The following is a 15985-nucleotide window of genomic DNA, read 5'->3' as shown; positions in this document are numbered from 1 at the left end:
CTCAAAATGTATTGAATTCATTAATTCATTTCATGAATATTAACTGAACATCCAATATGTACCAGGTATCATTATAAATGCACAAAAAAAATCTCCACCCTCGAGGATCTAGCAGGGAGAAATAGACAAGAAAGAAAAGAAGGTATATGGTATGTTAGACTGGGATAATCATTACAGAATTCAAGTCCCAAAGCATGGTTTCCCCATGCCCGGATCCTGACCTGGTTTCCAACAGTGGCTGTAACGTTCATCTGCATATCCAGCACCTACCACATGCTTGGCATATAATGCAAATCTCAATTCTTAAAAATCCTTTTAATAACCAAGTGAGTGACCAAGTGTTTGAACAGTTTTCAAATTCTCTGAGAGGCAGACTTGAGGGAAGTTATGACCAGGGTGTTGATCTCCAGGTGACAGAATGAGGGGGAAAAAAGTTCTTCAAAGAGTCTAATATATTTTTTAAAAATCATATATTCCCTTGATTATAGAGAAACAAGTAACAAGACAAGTCACTTGAGATGACTCATTTTAACCCAGAGATTCTTAACCTGCAGTGCACAGATTCAGGAATGCATGTGAACCCAACGACACTTAGCACAATCAGGGGCAGAGGGGAGTTACGTGCATTTATCTGCGGAGAAAGTTGCTAACTTTTGTCAGCTTCTCAGAGGTCTGCACTCCCCAAAAGATTAAGCAGCGCTGCCCTAAATAATAAACATGTTATGTCCTTGTTCATAGTAAAGGTATAATTTTAACCCTGAGTCAGCATCTTCATTTTCCTTAATAGGTGGAATCTTTGAGGGAGTTGAGAGAGCGGGAGAGACACAGGCACACGAGGTATAGTCCTTTTGAACCAAGAACTCCAGAAGCATCCTGAAACTATTTTTTCCGTGTCTCCCAAAAGCTGTCCCATCTCTACTTATAAATGTAGGCCAGCTAATTGTTTCGATAGATTCCAGCTCTTTTAAATTCTGAGTCCAAATACAAACTGCCATGGGGCAGACCTAACACCAGCAAAAGTCACACTTAGGCCTTAACTACTAAGAACAAAAACCTTTCAAATACTAACAGAACCTTCTCCCATGTTCCACCTTGAAGTTTTCTCTTAAGTTCTTAATAGAAGCAGAAGAGACGCTTCCTCCCTAGATCAGCCATTCTTCCTTGCTGGCTACTTAATAATTCTTATGAAGGCAGGAGGGGCTGGGTGTCGTGGCTCATGCCTGTAATCCTAGCACTCTGGGAGGCCAAGGTGGGAGGATTGCTTCAGGTCAGGAGTTCAAGACCAGCTTGAGCAAGACCTTAATTCTACTAAAAATAGAAAAATTTAGCCAGGCATGATGGCAGGCACCTGTAGTCCCAGCTCCTCGAGAGGCTGAGGCAGGAGGATCACTTGAGCCCAGGAGTTCGAGGTCACGGTGAGCTATGATGATGCCACTGCACTCTACCCAGGTGACAGAGTGAGATTCTGTCTCAAAATAAATCAATAAATAAAAAATTCTTATGAAGGCAAAAATGTAACAGAATACACATGGCTGCAGAGCTGTTTAAAAGAACCCCGCAGAAGATTCTGTTTGCCAGGGTGGAAAGTTATTGGTCCAGAACAGGGATCAGCAAGCCTTTCCTCTAAAGGACCAGATGCTACATATTTTTGCTTTGCGGGCTATCTGGTCTCTGTTGTAACAACTCAACTCTGCTGTTGTATTGTGAGAGCAGCCACAGAGAATATGTAATTGAGGAGAAAAGAACAGTACTTTGGGAAAGAGATCACGAAGGGACAATGACGAACAGCACTTATTTCTAGAATTTAAAATGCTGATTGGGCGTGGTGCGAGGAAGAGTATACTAAAGCAGTTTCTGCTCACCTCTGAGATGGATCTCCTAATTCAAACCCATTTCAACCCCATCCATCAAATCCCAAGAAAGTGTCCCTCACTCCTACCCCAGGCCCAGGAGTATTGCCCGGGCCCATTTGAGGTGTTTACCCAACCCCAGCTTCTCCTCATTGACCTGTCACTCAAGACAGCTGGGTCCAACCAGGAATACCCTTTGCCAGGCATTACTGTTCCCTGACCAGCATTATTACCCCCACCTGCAATACTCTCCACCTGCATTACTGTCCCCTGACCAGCATTATACCCACACCTGCATTACTCTTCACAAGTGCAGAGCAAACTCAGGTGCCCTTGGCCAGCGGGCTCAGGGGATCCCTGCCCCTCAACCCCACTCTCAATGATGCTCGTGGTACTCTCACTCCATCTCACTTCTTTTCAACTTTCTTTCTTTGCCTTATTTTTTCTCTCTCCTTTAAGTTGCAAAGCCCTAACTTGATCAAGAGTACAGGACCACTATGACACACAGAATTTGAGTGACAAATGCAAGGATAGGAATGAAAGCAACAAAAAATCTGAACAGTTCACAATTAACTTGCCCATATTCATTTGCATCTGGATTAAATGTTTCTTCATTAAACCAGTGATTAACACAAGACTGGGTAAGGTTTAGATTTACAGAGCACCATCAAAAGACAAGCTCAATGAGAACTTCTTAGAACCAAGCTCATCATAGCAATAATAAAATCATTAAAAAAAAAAAGATAAGGGACATCTAAGAGGATAGTTATTCATTACTTGGTGACAAGCCAAAACTGGGAAGTCTCTTAAGGAAAAAAAGAATTTTATTACCTTTTCATGGTTTTCAATTAAGATTTCCACGACAATATTCTGAAACTTCAAATCCATGATGGCAGCAACTGTTTCTTCCTGTGGCCTCATTAGAGTCGGTCCAAACACCACTCCCAAATTTGCCACCGTCATCAGGTTCTGCTTGGAGTGATTTGAAACACTAGAATTGATGAGGGGGGGAAAAGTCTCTGTTTAACCAAAGGGGCAAAAATTGCGGAATGTACAATATTCTGCAACTCTATGTCCTTAAAAACAGGGAATCAAGAGACTCAAACTGTTGTCAACATCTACCTCTGAAAGTGACTCTAACAAGACCCACGCACTGAGGCCCCTGCCTCCCCTTTGACTTCTCTCTCTCTCATGCTCTACTCTAGCCGCAATGGCTTTCTTACTAATTCCATGTACAGTCTTCCCTTGGTATCCACAAGGGACTGGTTCCTTCACCCTCGTGGATACCAAAAGGCACAGATGCTGAAGTCCTGCAATTTGCCCTATGGAACCTGCAGATAGAAAAAGTCACCCTCCATACCCACAGGCACCCTGTGAATTCTGCATTTTCCATCAGTGGTTTGCTGAATCCATGGATGCAAAAACCCACAGATACGGAGTCCGCAGATCCAGAGGGCCTACCGTACATGCTAAGCTTGTTTCTCTCAAAAGCCTTCATTTATTGTTCCTCTCTAATCAAAACATGCCCCCCCACCCACCTACCTCTTCCACCAGATCATTGCACCCTTGCGTCTAGGGACTACCAGACCCTATGGCAGCTTTGTAAGAAACAGCTTCCCAAGTATGCAGAACTTGGTCAGAGCACCCACACTCAGTCCTTTAGCCCAGTACCATTGTGTAGTGACCACCCTGGACAACTGTTCTTAGTAGTCTTGACATTTACGCAGAGCTCAACTCAAAGATTTCATCCTCAAAGAGATCTTCCATAATAATCTTCTTTACAGTCTCACACTCAACATACATTCTCTATCTCCTTACTCTGCTTTGTGTTTTTGTCACTTATCATCTAAAACTATTTTGTATTTTTATTTGTAATCTGTTTATCATCTTTTTCCCCCAAGAAAGTAAGCTTCATGGAAGTAGGGATTTTTGACTGTCTTGTTCAACTCTCTATTCACTGGTACCTAAAAAAGGCATTCACCAAACATTTATTGACCAAATGAATGAATGGCTATACAAGTAGCAGGACCGTTAGCAAATCACAATAGACTCTGGCCTTCACTCTTAATGTAAAGTAAAAGTTCTAAAACAGTGTTCCTCAGCTTCCTCTCACCTCAAAAATTCTGTAGTTATAATAATCTGTGAGCCATTTATATTTGAAGAAAGAGCTAATCTCTCTGCTGAATTATTCAATTTTGCTTGCTTTTAAAAGGAGGAGGAAAAGAGAATGAATTCTGTGAAATAGCTACCCATTGCTGAATTAAGCAAACTTAAGGGCATGTTCAAACTTAGAGTTAGATAGGTGTGAAACCAAGTTAAATTTGCTAACAAACTTATAATCACATTTCTAGAATCTGTGTATGGGGCGATGTATAATATTCGCTTCTTTCTTTCAAATCGAATCCTGAGTTGCTGGCAGTACTGTTAAGCAAATAATTATACAACTTGATGAAAGCATCGTATTTCAACGTCTTGTCCAAAACACACACGATGAGTCAAACGCCCGGCTTGCCCTTCCAGGTGTGGTCCTGGTATTGTGTATGCAGCCCCCGTTCCAACTGTTACAAACCCAGGAACGCTGCACGGCACCTAGAGCGAAGCGAAGAAAGTCAAAAGGAAGAAAGAGAGGCTTACTTTGTTAAGTGTTTCACCAAAATATCCAACATTTCTTTATTTTTCTCTGGCAGCTTGTGTACCAAGAAATGGATAGCATTAACACGAGATTCTGGGCTGCCGCTTTCTTTAAAAAAAAAAAAAAAAAAAAAAAAAAGAAGAAAGAAAAAAAAGTAGTTAGAATACTCAGAATCAAATATATGATACTTCTCAAAATCAACAATGTCAACAGCTCATCTTCAAGACTGTCAAACACAGAATTTAAGCATATTTTGTCACCTTTAAAAGGAAAAAGAAATCTTTCTCCCTATCATTAATCTTCTAACGCCTTCCATATGAGGTCATTTCAGCGCAGCTGCAGTTAGTGCCTCTCCCTGGGTTTGTACCAGGACAGCTGCCGCGGCTTCTCCTTCGGGCACGCCGGGCTTCAAGCCTGCTCGTCACCCACCTGATGGAGTCCAGTCACCGGGTCACCACCCCACAACGGAATGCACGTAAAACATCAGCAAATAGGCTACTCCCTGTTAAGGGTTGAACTGTATCCCCCCAAAAGATATGTTGAAGTTCCAACCCTTTAAGATCCTCAGAACGTGACTGCTTCTAACTGCACTTGGAATTTAATCAGGTATGGCAAGATACGGCAAGGACTGCCATACAGGGCAAAATTTTATGCACAGAGCCCTGGAAACAGACGGGATGGTGTGCCATGCCACATGGGCCACGCAGGGATGCACCAGCATCGGTGAAAACGCAGAGGAAGACAGGGTGAAATGTGGGCAAGAGTCTTTAATGTGGTTTCCACAGAAAGAATGGGGCAGGGTTGGCAGGCTTAGCACTGGCTAAGGTAATGATTTCAGTGGGCTCCGGGGCACAGAGGCTGTCCCCAGTTGGCTGCTACCTGGGCCTGGGGTGATAAGAGCAGGAGTGCAGGTGCATGTCGAGGACTGGACAGTTCGCACATGAAAAGCCTACTGGGGTTTAGACTCTCTAGGAATTGACTAGCCCTGGGAGGGGCAGCGTCCCCCAGGTCAGGGGCCCCAGATGTCAAAACATCAAAGTAAAAAGGCACTCTTAATCCAGGACCTTATTTGGAAATAAAGCTGTTGCAGATGTCAGTGAACATGAGATCACTGTGAAGTCGGGTGGGGTCCATCCCTTAATCCAACACGACTGGTGTCCTTATAAGAAAAAAACGCAGAGGGAAGACGGCCACGTGAAGACAGACACAGGGGAGAGAGTCACGTGACAGCAGAGGCAGAGATGGGAGCAAAGAACCTACAAGTCAAGGGATGCTTAGCATTGCCAGGAACCACCAGAAGCTGGCTACAGCCTTCAGAGCGACCACGGCCCTCCCAACATCTGCAGCTCACACTCTCTATCCTCCAGGATGGCGTCAGAATAAATTTCTGTTGTTTTGAGCCACTCAGTTTATAGTACTTGGTTACAGCAGCCCTGGGAAACTAACACATTCCCTTTACCCCTTATACTTTGGAATTAATTATCTGTGACTCTTATTAACTATCTATTTGAATCCCCTTTATTGTGTTCTTGATTGGAAAATTATCAAATAAATCAGTAACATGCTTGTTATTGAGGATTATGCTAGCGTTTTCAGGGGTGTCAAAGACGTGACTGCTGAGAATTGGGTGCTAGGTTTACTGTAACAGAAAGGAAGGTTAGAAATTGCTTCGGAGGTTCACACAGAGCTGGCCCAGAAGCTCAAGAAGGGTCGCACTCGAGACTGGGGAAGAGTCCAAGGAAAGGCAGACTGAGGGGCTGGGGGCACATTCCAGATGCCGTGAACAGCAAGAGAACAAACACAGGGCCTATGCAGAGACAGCACCTCACCTGGCAGCCTGAGGCCAACTTTGGTCTGAAAAGGCCAATTTGTCAAGCCTGTCATCCTAGCACTCTGGGAGGCTGAGGCGGGAGGATTGCTTGAGGTCAGGAGTCCGAGACCAGCTTGAGCAAGAGAGAGACCCCATGTCTACTAAAAATGGAAAAATTATTTGGGCATTGTGGTACATGCCTGTATTCCCAGCTATTCAGGAGGCTGAGGCAGGAGGATGGCTCGAGCCCAGGAGTTTGAGGTTGCTGTGAGCTATGGTTATGCCACTGCACTCTACTCAGGGCAACACAAGACTTTGGGCAAGACTTTGTCTCAAAAAAAAAAAAAAAAAACCCCACACACACAAAACCACACACACACACACAAAAAAAAAACACAAACACCAAAACAAAACAACGCCAATTTGAAGAATTTGTCTCTACTGTTGGCTTCCAAAAGTAAAGCAAGGAAGGGATGGTAAACCTGACATTTTGTGAAGGATGGATCAGAATGGGGAAAAAGAGCAAGTTAGGAGGGAAATGCTATTTGGGAATGAAGTGATAGGAAGGAAGGGGGGAGACGGCAGAACTACAAATAAAGCAGCAGACCACGGAAGTACAGATGCTCCTCACCTTCTGGTGAGGCTACATCCCAATAAACCCATCGAATAGTTGGGTCCCAAATATTGGGACCATCCTTATAGCCTAGAGTCAGAGTCACCGCTTCCAACTGATAGCTGAGTGGCCCTGAGCAAGTTACCTAACCTCTCTGTGCCTCAGTTTCCTCATCTGTAAAATGAAGATAACAACATCTCAAAAGGCCAGTATGAGATTAAAGCACTGCACTTAGCCTCCGTGGCTGGCACAAATAGGCACTCGACCCCTGTTAGCTATTACTACTGTTGTTTGTGTTGCTATTATTACGTAAGAACTATGAAGGCAAGAGTAGAACTGACAGGGTTTAGCAGCAGGTAGGCAGTGGATGAGGAGGACGACGGCAGAGATGACCAGAGTTCCGTGTCTGGCTTGTCTGGTAGTATGGCCAGTTCCACCGGCAGACGGCAGTGCCGGAGCTAAAGCTGGTGTGAGGAGGAAGAGGACAGAGGAGGTGATTTTCAAGTGGCTGGTATCCAGCAGGTAGCTGGGAGGCTTTAGAGACCAAGTCTAGAAATGTTCTCCAGAAAATGTGACCTCTAGCACATGGCTGAAGCTGCCTGACAGCTTCCGAAAGCTAACCGAGGGCGCTGTGGGGAAAAGGGCTCCAAAGACATACAGGGGACAGGCCAGCTCCAGGGCTGAGATAAGCAGGCAAAGCAAATGGAGGAGGAGGATGGGGTGGGGGGAGCAGAGAGGTTCAATGTCACCAGGAAGTCAAGTGAGAAGAAGCCTGAACAGACTGGGCACTGCCAGTGGTATCAACAGTTAAGAACGGAAAGACTGGGCCAGGTGTGATGGTTCACGTCTGTAATCCTAGCACTCTGGGAGGCCAAGGCGAGAGGATCCTTTGAAGCTCAGGAGTTCAAGACCAGCCTGAGCAAGAGCGAGACCCAGTCTCTACTAAAAAAAAAAAAATAGAAAGAAATTAGCTGGACAACTAAAAATATATATATAAAAAAAATTAGCCGGGTATGGTGGCGCATGCCCATAGTCCCAGCTACTCAGGAGGCTGAGGCTGGAGGATTGCTTGAGCTCAGGAGTTCAAGACCAGCCTGAGCAAGAGCAAGATCCCGTCTCTACTAAAAATAGAAAGAAATTAGCCAAACAACTAAAAATAGAAAAAATTAGGCGGGCATGGTGGTGCGTGCCTGTAGTCCTTGCTACCCAGGAGGCTGAGGCAAGAGGATTGCTTGAGCCCACGAGTTTGAGGTTGCTGTGAGCTAGGCTGACGCCACTGCACTCTAGCCCGGGCAACAGAGTGAGACTCTGTCTCAAAAAAAAAAAAAAAAAAAAAAAAAAAAAGGAACAGTAAGACTGGGAGAAGAGGCCCTGGGTACCACTAACTTCATCAATTGAGAGCCCTTTTTTACTAAAATGCGGAGGTTAAAGAGGGAGCTGCTGGAGAGGGAGTGCAGAGTGAGATTTCAGAATACGTTCAAAAAACAAGAAACCAAAGGTCACGGGAAAGAGAGGTAAAACAGAACAAGACAGGGGCATTTATTTTTTCAAAATGATAATAGTTTTATCTTTTTTCTTATGATAAAAATTAAATACATGCTCTGCTAAAATTTTAGACAACAGAGGGAAAATAAAGACTTAAGTAAAAATCACTAAAAATCTCATGCAATCAGACTAGAAAAAACTCCTGCAAATCCAACAGAAAAAGAAAAGGACAGACACAACCTAACGGAAAAACAGGCAAAAGACTGGACCGGAACTTCACAAAATATTTATTCACATAACCAAAAAAAATAAAAAAAACACCCACAAAATGGGCTAAATCTACCCCAGAGAAATAGAAGTTAAAACCACCAGGAGAGACTACTACTCACCCCCCACAATGGCTTTGAATGAATGCTCATATCGTTGGGCAATGCTAAGAGGCAACTGGAACTTCCAGACACAAACTACGTGGGAATAACTAAATGGCAGAGCCACTACAGGGAACTGTCTGGCAGAGTCTACGAAAGCTGAGCAAACACATACCCCCCCCCCATCACCCAAAAATTCCATTCCTGGGTATATAACCAGGAGAAACGCACATAAATGTTCACTGAAAGACACATACTAGAATATTCACAGCAGCATTCTTTGTAGTAGCCCCAAACTGGAAACAACCCAAATATCCACTGACAGTAGAACAGACAACTACACTGTGGTGTATTCCTACAACAGAATGCAATGACAATGAATCAACCACTGCTTCACACGACATGGACGAGTATCACAAGATGAGCAAAAGCAGCCAGAGACGAGAGAGGATATTCTGTCTGATCCCATTTACATCAAGTTGAAAGACAACAACCCCAAGCCACATTGTCAGGAGAGTGGTCACACTTTATGGAGGTGGAGAGGGGCTACACAGGTGTGAGAAAGGGCTTCTGGGGTTTCAATGATGTTTGATTTCTTGATCCAGGGGCTGATTACAAGGATATTCCCACTTCGTTAAAATTTGTTAAGCTGTATACCTATTTCTGCCCACGTTACATTTCAGTAAAAAGTTCACCTAAATTAAAATTGTCGATAATAAATCTTACCCTAAGATAAGCTAGTAAATCCTAGGTTTAATCCTTTCATAGTTTTCCTTCCTTTTTTATAGCGAAATGTATAAACAGCTTATTTCATTTCATAGATCATGGATATCTTTCCATGTCACTAAATGGAGCACCACACCGTCAATTTTAGGAACATCTGGATTGTTTCCAATGTTTGCAAAGTTCAGTTCGTTCCAGTTTAAACTCCCAATAATAGTGTCTGAGGGTAAGAAATGAGGTTTTATAATAGAGGACACTGAGATAGCTGTTGCTAAAGAAAAAGGAAGCAAAAAGGCTAAGAAATTAAAAAGCACATGATAAAGCAGAACACAAATCATATTATGCAATAAACAACTTTTAGATACAAACTAAATTTATCACTGAAAACAAAAGCACAACTGTCTAAAGTGTTAGATAATATTCCTTGAAGGGGGGAATGAATGAATGAATGAATGAAGTGTTAGGTATAAATTATAATCCAGTTCTTAATCTGGCATTAAAATCAAGATCTAATCAATGCTGGAGAAAATAATGATATGAATATATAACAGGTTTAATTCACAGCTCTGATTTTAAAAAATAAAATTAAAGCAAGACTCTGAAACATAGTCAAAAATTCCAAAGGAATGAAAGGATAACTGCTGATGATAAGAATTTTACAGTTCGAAAATGGAAAAATTTTTGAAAACTTTGCCCTAAAAAGCTATCTCTAACTTATGAATCTATCTTGTCATTAACAATCATCTTTCTCTGATGAAAACCTAGTTTTAATATTTTAAGATTTATAACTTACTTAGAAACACAAGCTAGAGAAATAATTTCCCACCCTTTAAGGATAAGGTTCTTCATTTAATAAGTTTTGAGAAACAGTCAAACCTTTCACTTTCTCTCAGCCCCTCTCCCACCCCCATCTCTTCTGATCACACGTACATTTGTTCCCAGTTTGCTTTTTTCCCTCTTCTCCTTCCTCTTCAAACAAATATTTTTCAGTAAGGCTTTTAAAATACAACCACTTTTTCCTCTATTTTGTTTTATTTTGACATTAATCAGAGCTTTCTATTAGCAGGCATTTAAACATGGCTACAACATAATACCTTTAGGGTAATAAAAAACAGTTGTCTAAGAAAAGTTAGCTTCAGTTACTCATGCTACATGCATTATATTTTAATTGATATTAATTCATAAAGAATGAAAGGCCTAACTTTCTTAAAAAATCTAGGATAGTAAATTAATCATAACACCAAATTCCTGAAACATGCCAGGAAATTAGGAGTTTACTGTAGTAGAAAAAGCATTTTAATTGTGAAGCTATAAATCAGTGTCTACCACACTGTAATGTCCATCTGCTGATGCCACTGTGCCAACTCATGGAGACTGAAAAAGATACGATCCCAGAGCTTTTCGAAGACATACAGGCAGATAAATATTAAATTATCTCAATATTTAAATGTCAAAAGTCAGTAACACTGTAATTTTAGAAAGGCATTAGCAGTAACCATCCAAGCATTTCTCAAGGGACAAAGGGCTTCAGTCAACAGACAGCAAGTGTTCCAGTTCTTCTGTGGCATTCCCATCTACTGTGAAATTAATACAGCAGGCTAAGAGAGAGGGATGCCATTTAGCATTCAGTTCCTTTTATTCCCAAGTTTCTGAGTCCTTCTCTGCCAAGAACCATGTGATTTTTGCCTTGCTTCCCATGCTGTCTTACCAAAAAGGATAGAACAGTCTGGTTAGGCAAACCCCAACGTCTTGTATCCTGTAATAGTTATGTTTCTCATAATAAATAACCAAAGAACTTTACAGTTATGATTGTTATGCTTTTGCTTCCCGGGAACCTTGAATATACTGGCCACAGCAGCACAAGTGTTCTGGTTTGCATGACAGTTAAGAGATTTTTCAGATGATGCAACAACAGGCATCCAGGCTTTAGCTGTCATTCTCATACTGTTTATCATGTGAAGCGCGGGCCCACTCTTACCACAGTGTTACACCAAGGACTCTGGGCCCAAAGAGTGACACACAGACCATAGACTGCAACATTCTCAAAGGTGAATGTCATGCAATAATGCATCCACGTAGATGCCTCCCAGTCTTCCCGTGGGGGACACAATCTTTTGCATTCCTGCACAGACCAAGTAAACTTATGAATTTCGACACCAAAATTCCATTATAGTCTCTCACAAGATGGATGGTCTCTAGTTCCTTTTAGCCAGTGTATTTTGGAGCTAACAGAGTTAAACTAATTCTCTTAATTTTCTCAAAGAAAAAAAAAATTTTTTTTTTTTTATTTTTCCAATGCATTCAACATTGAACAGTAAGTCAGTAAGCAGATTACTGTAGAACAAACAACAAAATAATTTTGCTTTTTGTGGTGACGAGACAGAAACCAAATTCATATTTGTATCATGAACTCCAGAAATGAACACAGACGTTCTCAACAGAAAACTGGGAAAGTAACTAGGAAAGAAACTGATGAGAGAAAATGAAGGGACCCAGGAGAGACCTTCAAAACTCTCAGCAGGGAGGGTAGAAGAGACAATCTCATCACCACAGAACAGATGGAAACCACCGCACATGACTGAGAAGAATCAAAAATTAGTTTCCAGGCTGGTGTGAGAGGCGGTAACAAAGACTGGCGATGCTTAGTAATTTTAGCAGTCAGCTCAGCGAGCAGATACTTCAGCAAAACAAGGTAAGCTGTGTCATTGTTAATGGAACATGAGAGCTTAACCACAATCCCAATTTTCCAACAATATTCAAAAGGGGAGACTAATTTTGGCCACCTGACTTCTGTAACTGTTTTATTCAATACTTGAAAGTACACGTGCAAAAGATCAGAGGATCTGCTCCCACACTCTTCCTAAGAGAGGCAGTCAGCGCAGAGAAGGGTACTCACAAGAGATTAAAATAAAAAATTAAAGTCTACATCGCAAATGTTGGCCCCTAAAATACACCCATTTGATGCATGTACTTTTGCTCATTAAATAATGTTACTGCAGGTCCCATTCCAACCACAACTGCACTTAGGTGCAAATCCATGCCAGTAACCACAGTAGCAACAGTATTTCTTTCTAACAGTCCTGTTATTCAAATCATTGTGAAGACGCTATTACAGCATCCCCACAAAGTCAGGAAGCAACACACAAGGTACTGGTCCAATAGGTGACGATCCCTTTTGCATTTACACATTCCTTTTACCACACTCTTCAAAGATATCTTCAACAAACTCTTTAGACGCATTTCCTGTGCCCACAGACTTTATCATCTATTAAGTAAGTTCTTACCTCTTTGGACCTTCAACTGGTAAAACACATTGATATTCAAATTTCAAATACACTGCCTTCAGTCATGGGGCATGATGACAATGCTAATGACACTCCCTTGTGGTAATTTAAAACCTTATTCCATAATCATTTTATCTTTTTCCAATTCTCAGAGGATTCTAGATTAAAATTGGCACTCTTTTGCTTTTTCCAATCTCTAAGGCAAACAACATGAGACAATTGTCCTCCAACTTAGTTTAATTTCGTTTTCCCCAGTTTGCCAAAAATGCCACAGGGAAGAAATCAAAACAACTAAGCATTTGCTTGAGTTTTTGCCAAGAAAACTTTCCCCCACACCCTTGATCACACAAATTCTCTTCTTTACAAAAAAAAAAAAAAAAAAATCCTCTTCCATGTGAAAACAAAAGTGAATAGAACTCTATTTTTGCCTTTTCCAAAAGCCTATTTTATTTGTACGGTCTAATTGGGCCTAAACATTGCTTCTTTCTGCAACATACTAAGAACCTTTACTCTGGCTGGAGCAGAGACCTCACAAGAAGATAACATTTAAAGCAATGTTCAGGCAGTAGTAACATGGGTCCCAAAGGAATGGCTCTAAGTTTTTCAAAAGATTAAGCTATGGAATACATCCAAGGGGAAAAAAATAAAAGGAAATGAAAATACAATTACAGCTACCGTCAGTGCACCTGTGAAAACCAATACTGCAGGTTTTAGCCAGTGGAACTGGGGTTTGAATTTTAAATAAGGTTCCCTGTAATCTGGCAAGTCACTTAACATGTCTCAACCTTCATTTCCTTAACAATTAAATACCTAACACCAGTGTACTTTAGAAGACTATGATGATTAAACAGCATGTGTTGAATATAAAAAGTGAGCTGTATGATAATAGAAAGCAAGAAAGCCTCACATGAGCATGACTCACAAAAAATTTAATCACTAAATTCTACCCAACTATAGGCTTTTTTCATTTAACATTTCATCCCATATAATTCACTCTCCATCAAATATTGTTTGAGCTTCTGGCATTATCTCATAATATTCCTTCTGTCTGTAATTTACAACTAAATATCTTTCTATGTGAAGCTATCTCCAACCTACTAATCTTCCCAAATCTGCTAATCTCCGCAACCTTCTGCAAGTTAAACACGTCTGTATTCCCTTGGCATTTTGCTCGTGCCATTATTATGTATTTTATGGTATAATGAGAAGTGTGTATGCCCCAACATTTGCTGCAGAATTGGCTCGTGGGGGCAGGAATCCTGTCCTGGCTCTACACATCCAGTACCTTCCAGTGACCAGCACACAATAAGCAATAATTAATCTTTGTGAATGAATGAATGTAGTGTTCCTTTTTTCACCTTCTAAAATGGGGAAAACTATCTTCTAAATTGATTTCTATTTTTAATACAGATTGCAGTAACAATGAAGTTAAATTTTTCATGTGGAAATTTTTGGTTTATAATCCTTATCAACCACAAAACTGCTTCTATGCACCTCTACATAATACTTACTGGCTGGAACAATGAAATCTCCGTGTAACTCATAGGTCATGAGAGGCTCTGGAAGACTCCTGTGTGAAAAGGACAGCTCAGAATTACAAAAACAATCCAAACAGCTCACCTCTCTCTGAGTTTATTTTTTATAAAAGCGTGTTAAATGTGTTGTGCATGTCTTAATTAACATGTAAAACTTCCCCAGGGAATACCTTTACATATCAAAAAAGATAAATCAATCAAATGGATCACTTATTAGCCGCTATTTGCACCACGTACTACCAAAGCTTAAGCAGCTATAAAACCCTATCAGATCTAAACATGTAATACTTCGTATCTAATCTTGGAACATACCTTTACTAACATCTGGTTTTGTATATAAAACTTCCTTCCACACATTAATGTATTTAAGCTAAATATTCCATCTAACCAAATATAAGCATATATTTTTGAAAAACCATTTCTAAGATATTAACTGAAGATGCCACAAAAAACACATAGAAAAGATCAAACTTAAATCAAATCCTCTTAAGTATCCCTATTACAAAAATAAGAATTTTTTTACATTTATACCTATAAAACAAGAGATATAAAATAAAGTGATAACAAAAAATATACATAGCATTTTCATATTCTACAGAACAAGTTACATAAATGGTATATTTTACCCTGTGACCAACAGAATTGTACAGTTCAGTTAATCTTGCTACCTATCTTTAAAAGATAAGATCACCTAAGTTTATAAACACTTAACACCTAGAAAAGTATCAATCTGTACAGCCTTTCTGGAGGGCAATTTGGCAAGATATTAAGAACTTTTAAAAGGTTGAAATCCTTTAACTCAGAAATTCCTCTTCAAATGTTTAACAAAAAGATCAAAGATACATTAAAAAAAAGTTTTTTAAACACTTAAAAAGGCCAAGAATACTGCCAGAGATAAAGAAGGTCATTTCATAGTGATAAAAACGTCAATTCACCAAGACGCCAAAACAATACTAAACGTTAATGGATCTAATAACAGAGCTCCAAAATACACAATGAGAAAACTGACAGAACTGCAAGATGCAATAGACAAATCCCAAACTATAAGTAGAGATTATATATCTCTGTCTCAATATCTGATAGAACAAGTAGAAAATCAGTTGGGATACAGGAAATTTGAACAAAACTGCCAACCATTTTCATCTAATTGGCATGTCCTTCACCTAAATGACACTCTACCCAAAAGTAACAGACCACATATTCCCAGTGCACATGGACCACTTTTCTTCCAAGATAAACCACATTCTGGGCCATGAAACAAATTTCAATAAATTTGAAAGGGTTCAAGTCGTACAGAGTATATTCATTGGTTACAATAAAATTTGAATTAAAAATAAGAGAAAGACATCTGGAAAATCCCAAAGAAAGGGAAATTAGGAAAGTATTTTGAACTGAAGGTAATAAAAGTACAACATATCAGAATTTGAAAGATGTAAGTAAAGCTGTAGAGGGAATTTTATACAACTAAACACTTATATTGTTAATAGAAGAGAAAAAAGGTCATAAATCAAAGACTTCACTTTGTACTTTAAAGAACGGGGGTAAAAAAGAGTAAATTAAACCCAAAGCAAGCAGAAAAACAAAAATAATAAAGATTAGTGCAGAAATCAATGAAACGGAAAACAGAAAAAGAACAGAGAAAATAAATTAATCCAAAACTGGTTCTTTAAAACAAATAAAATTGA

General features: G+C 40.2%; 1 protein-coding gene across 1 annotated transcript in view; it reads right to left on the bottom strand.

Moving 5' to 3' along the window:
• ARHGAP10 (Rho GTPase activating protein 10) overlaps positions 1-15985 on the bottom strand; it is a 284652-nt gene that overhangs the window by 83897 nt on the left and 184770 nt on the right. The window contains exons 16-18 of the mRNA XM_069493709.1: positions 14277-14335; positions 4485-4590; positions 2682-2841 (exon numbers count right to left, since the gene is read on the bottom strand). Coding sequence (XP_069349810.1) covers positions 2682-2841; positions 4485-4590; positions 14277-14335 — 325 coding nt within the window. The remainder of the gene's footprint in view (positions 1-2681; positions 2842-4484; positions 4591-14276; positions 14336-15985) is intronic.

This window comes from Eulemur rufifrons, chromosome 18 (assembly GCF_041146395.1).
Source record: "Eulemur rufifrons isolate Redbay chromosome 18, OSU_ERuf_1, whole genome shotgun sequence".
In the NCBI taxonomy this organism is placed as follows: domain Eukaryota; kingdom Metazoa; phylum Chordata; class Mammalia; order Primates; family Lemuridae; genus Eulemur; species Eulemur rufifrons.
This window is presented reverse-complemented; position numbering and strand designations above follow the sequence as displayed.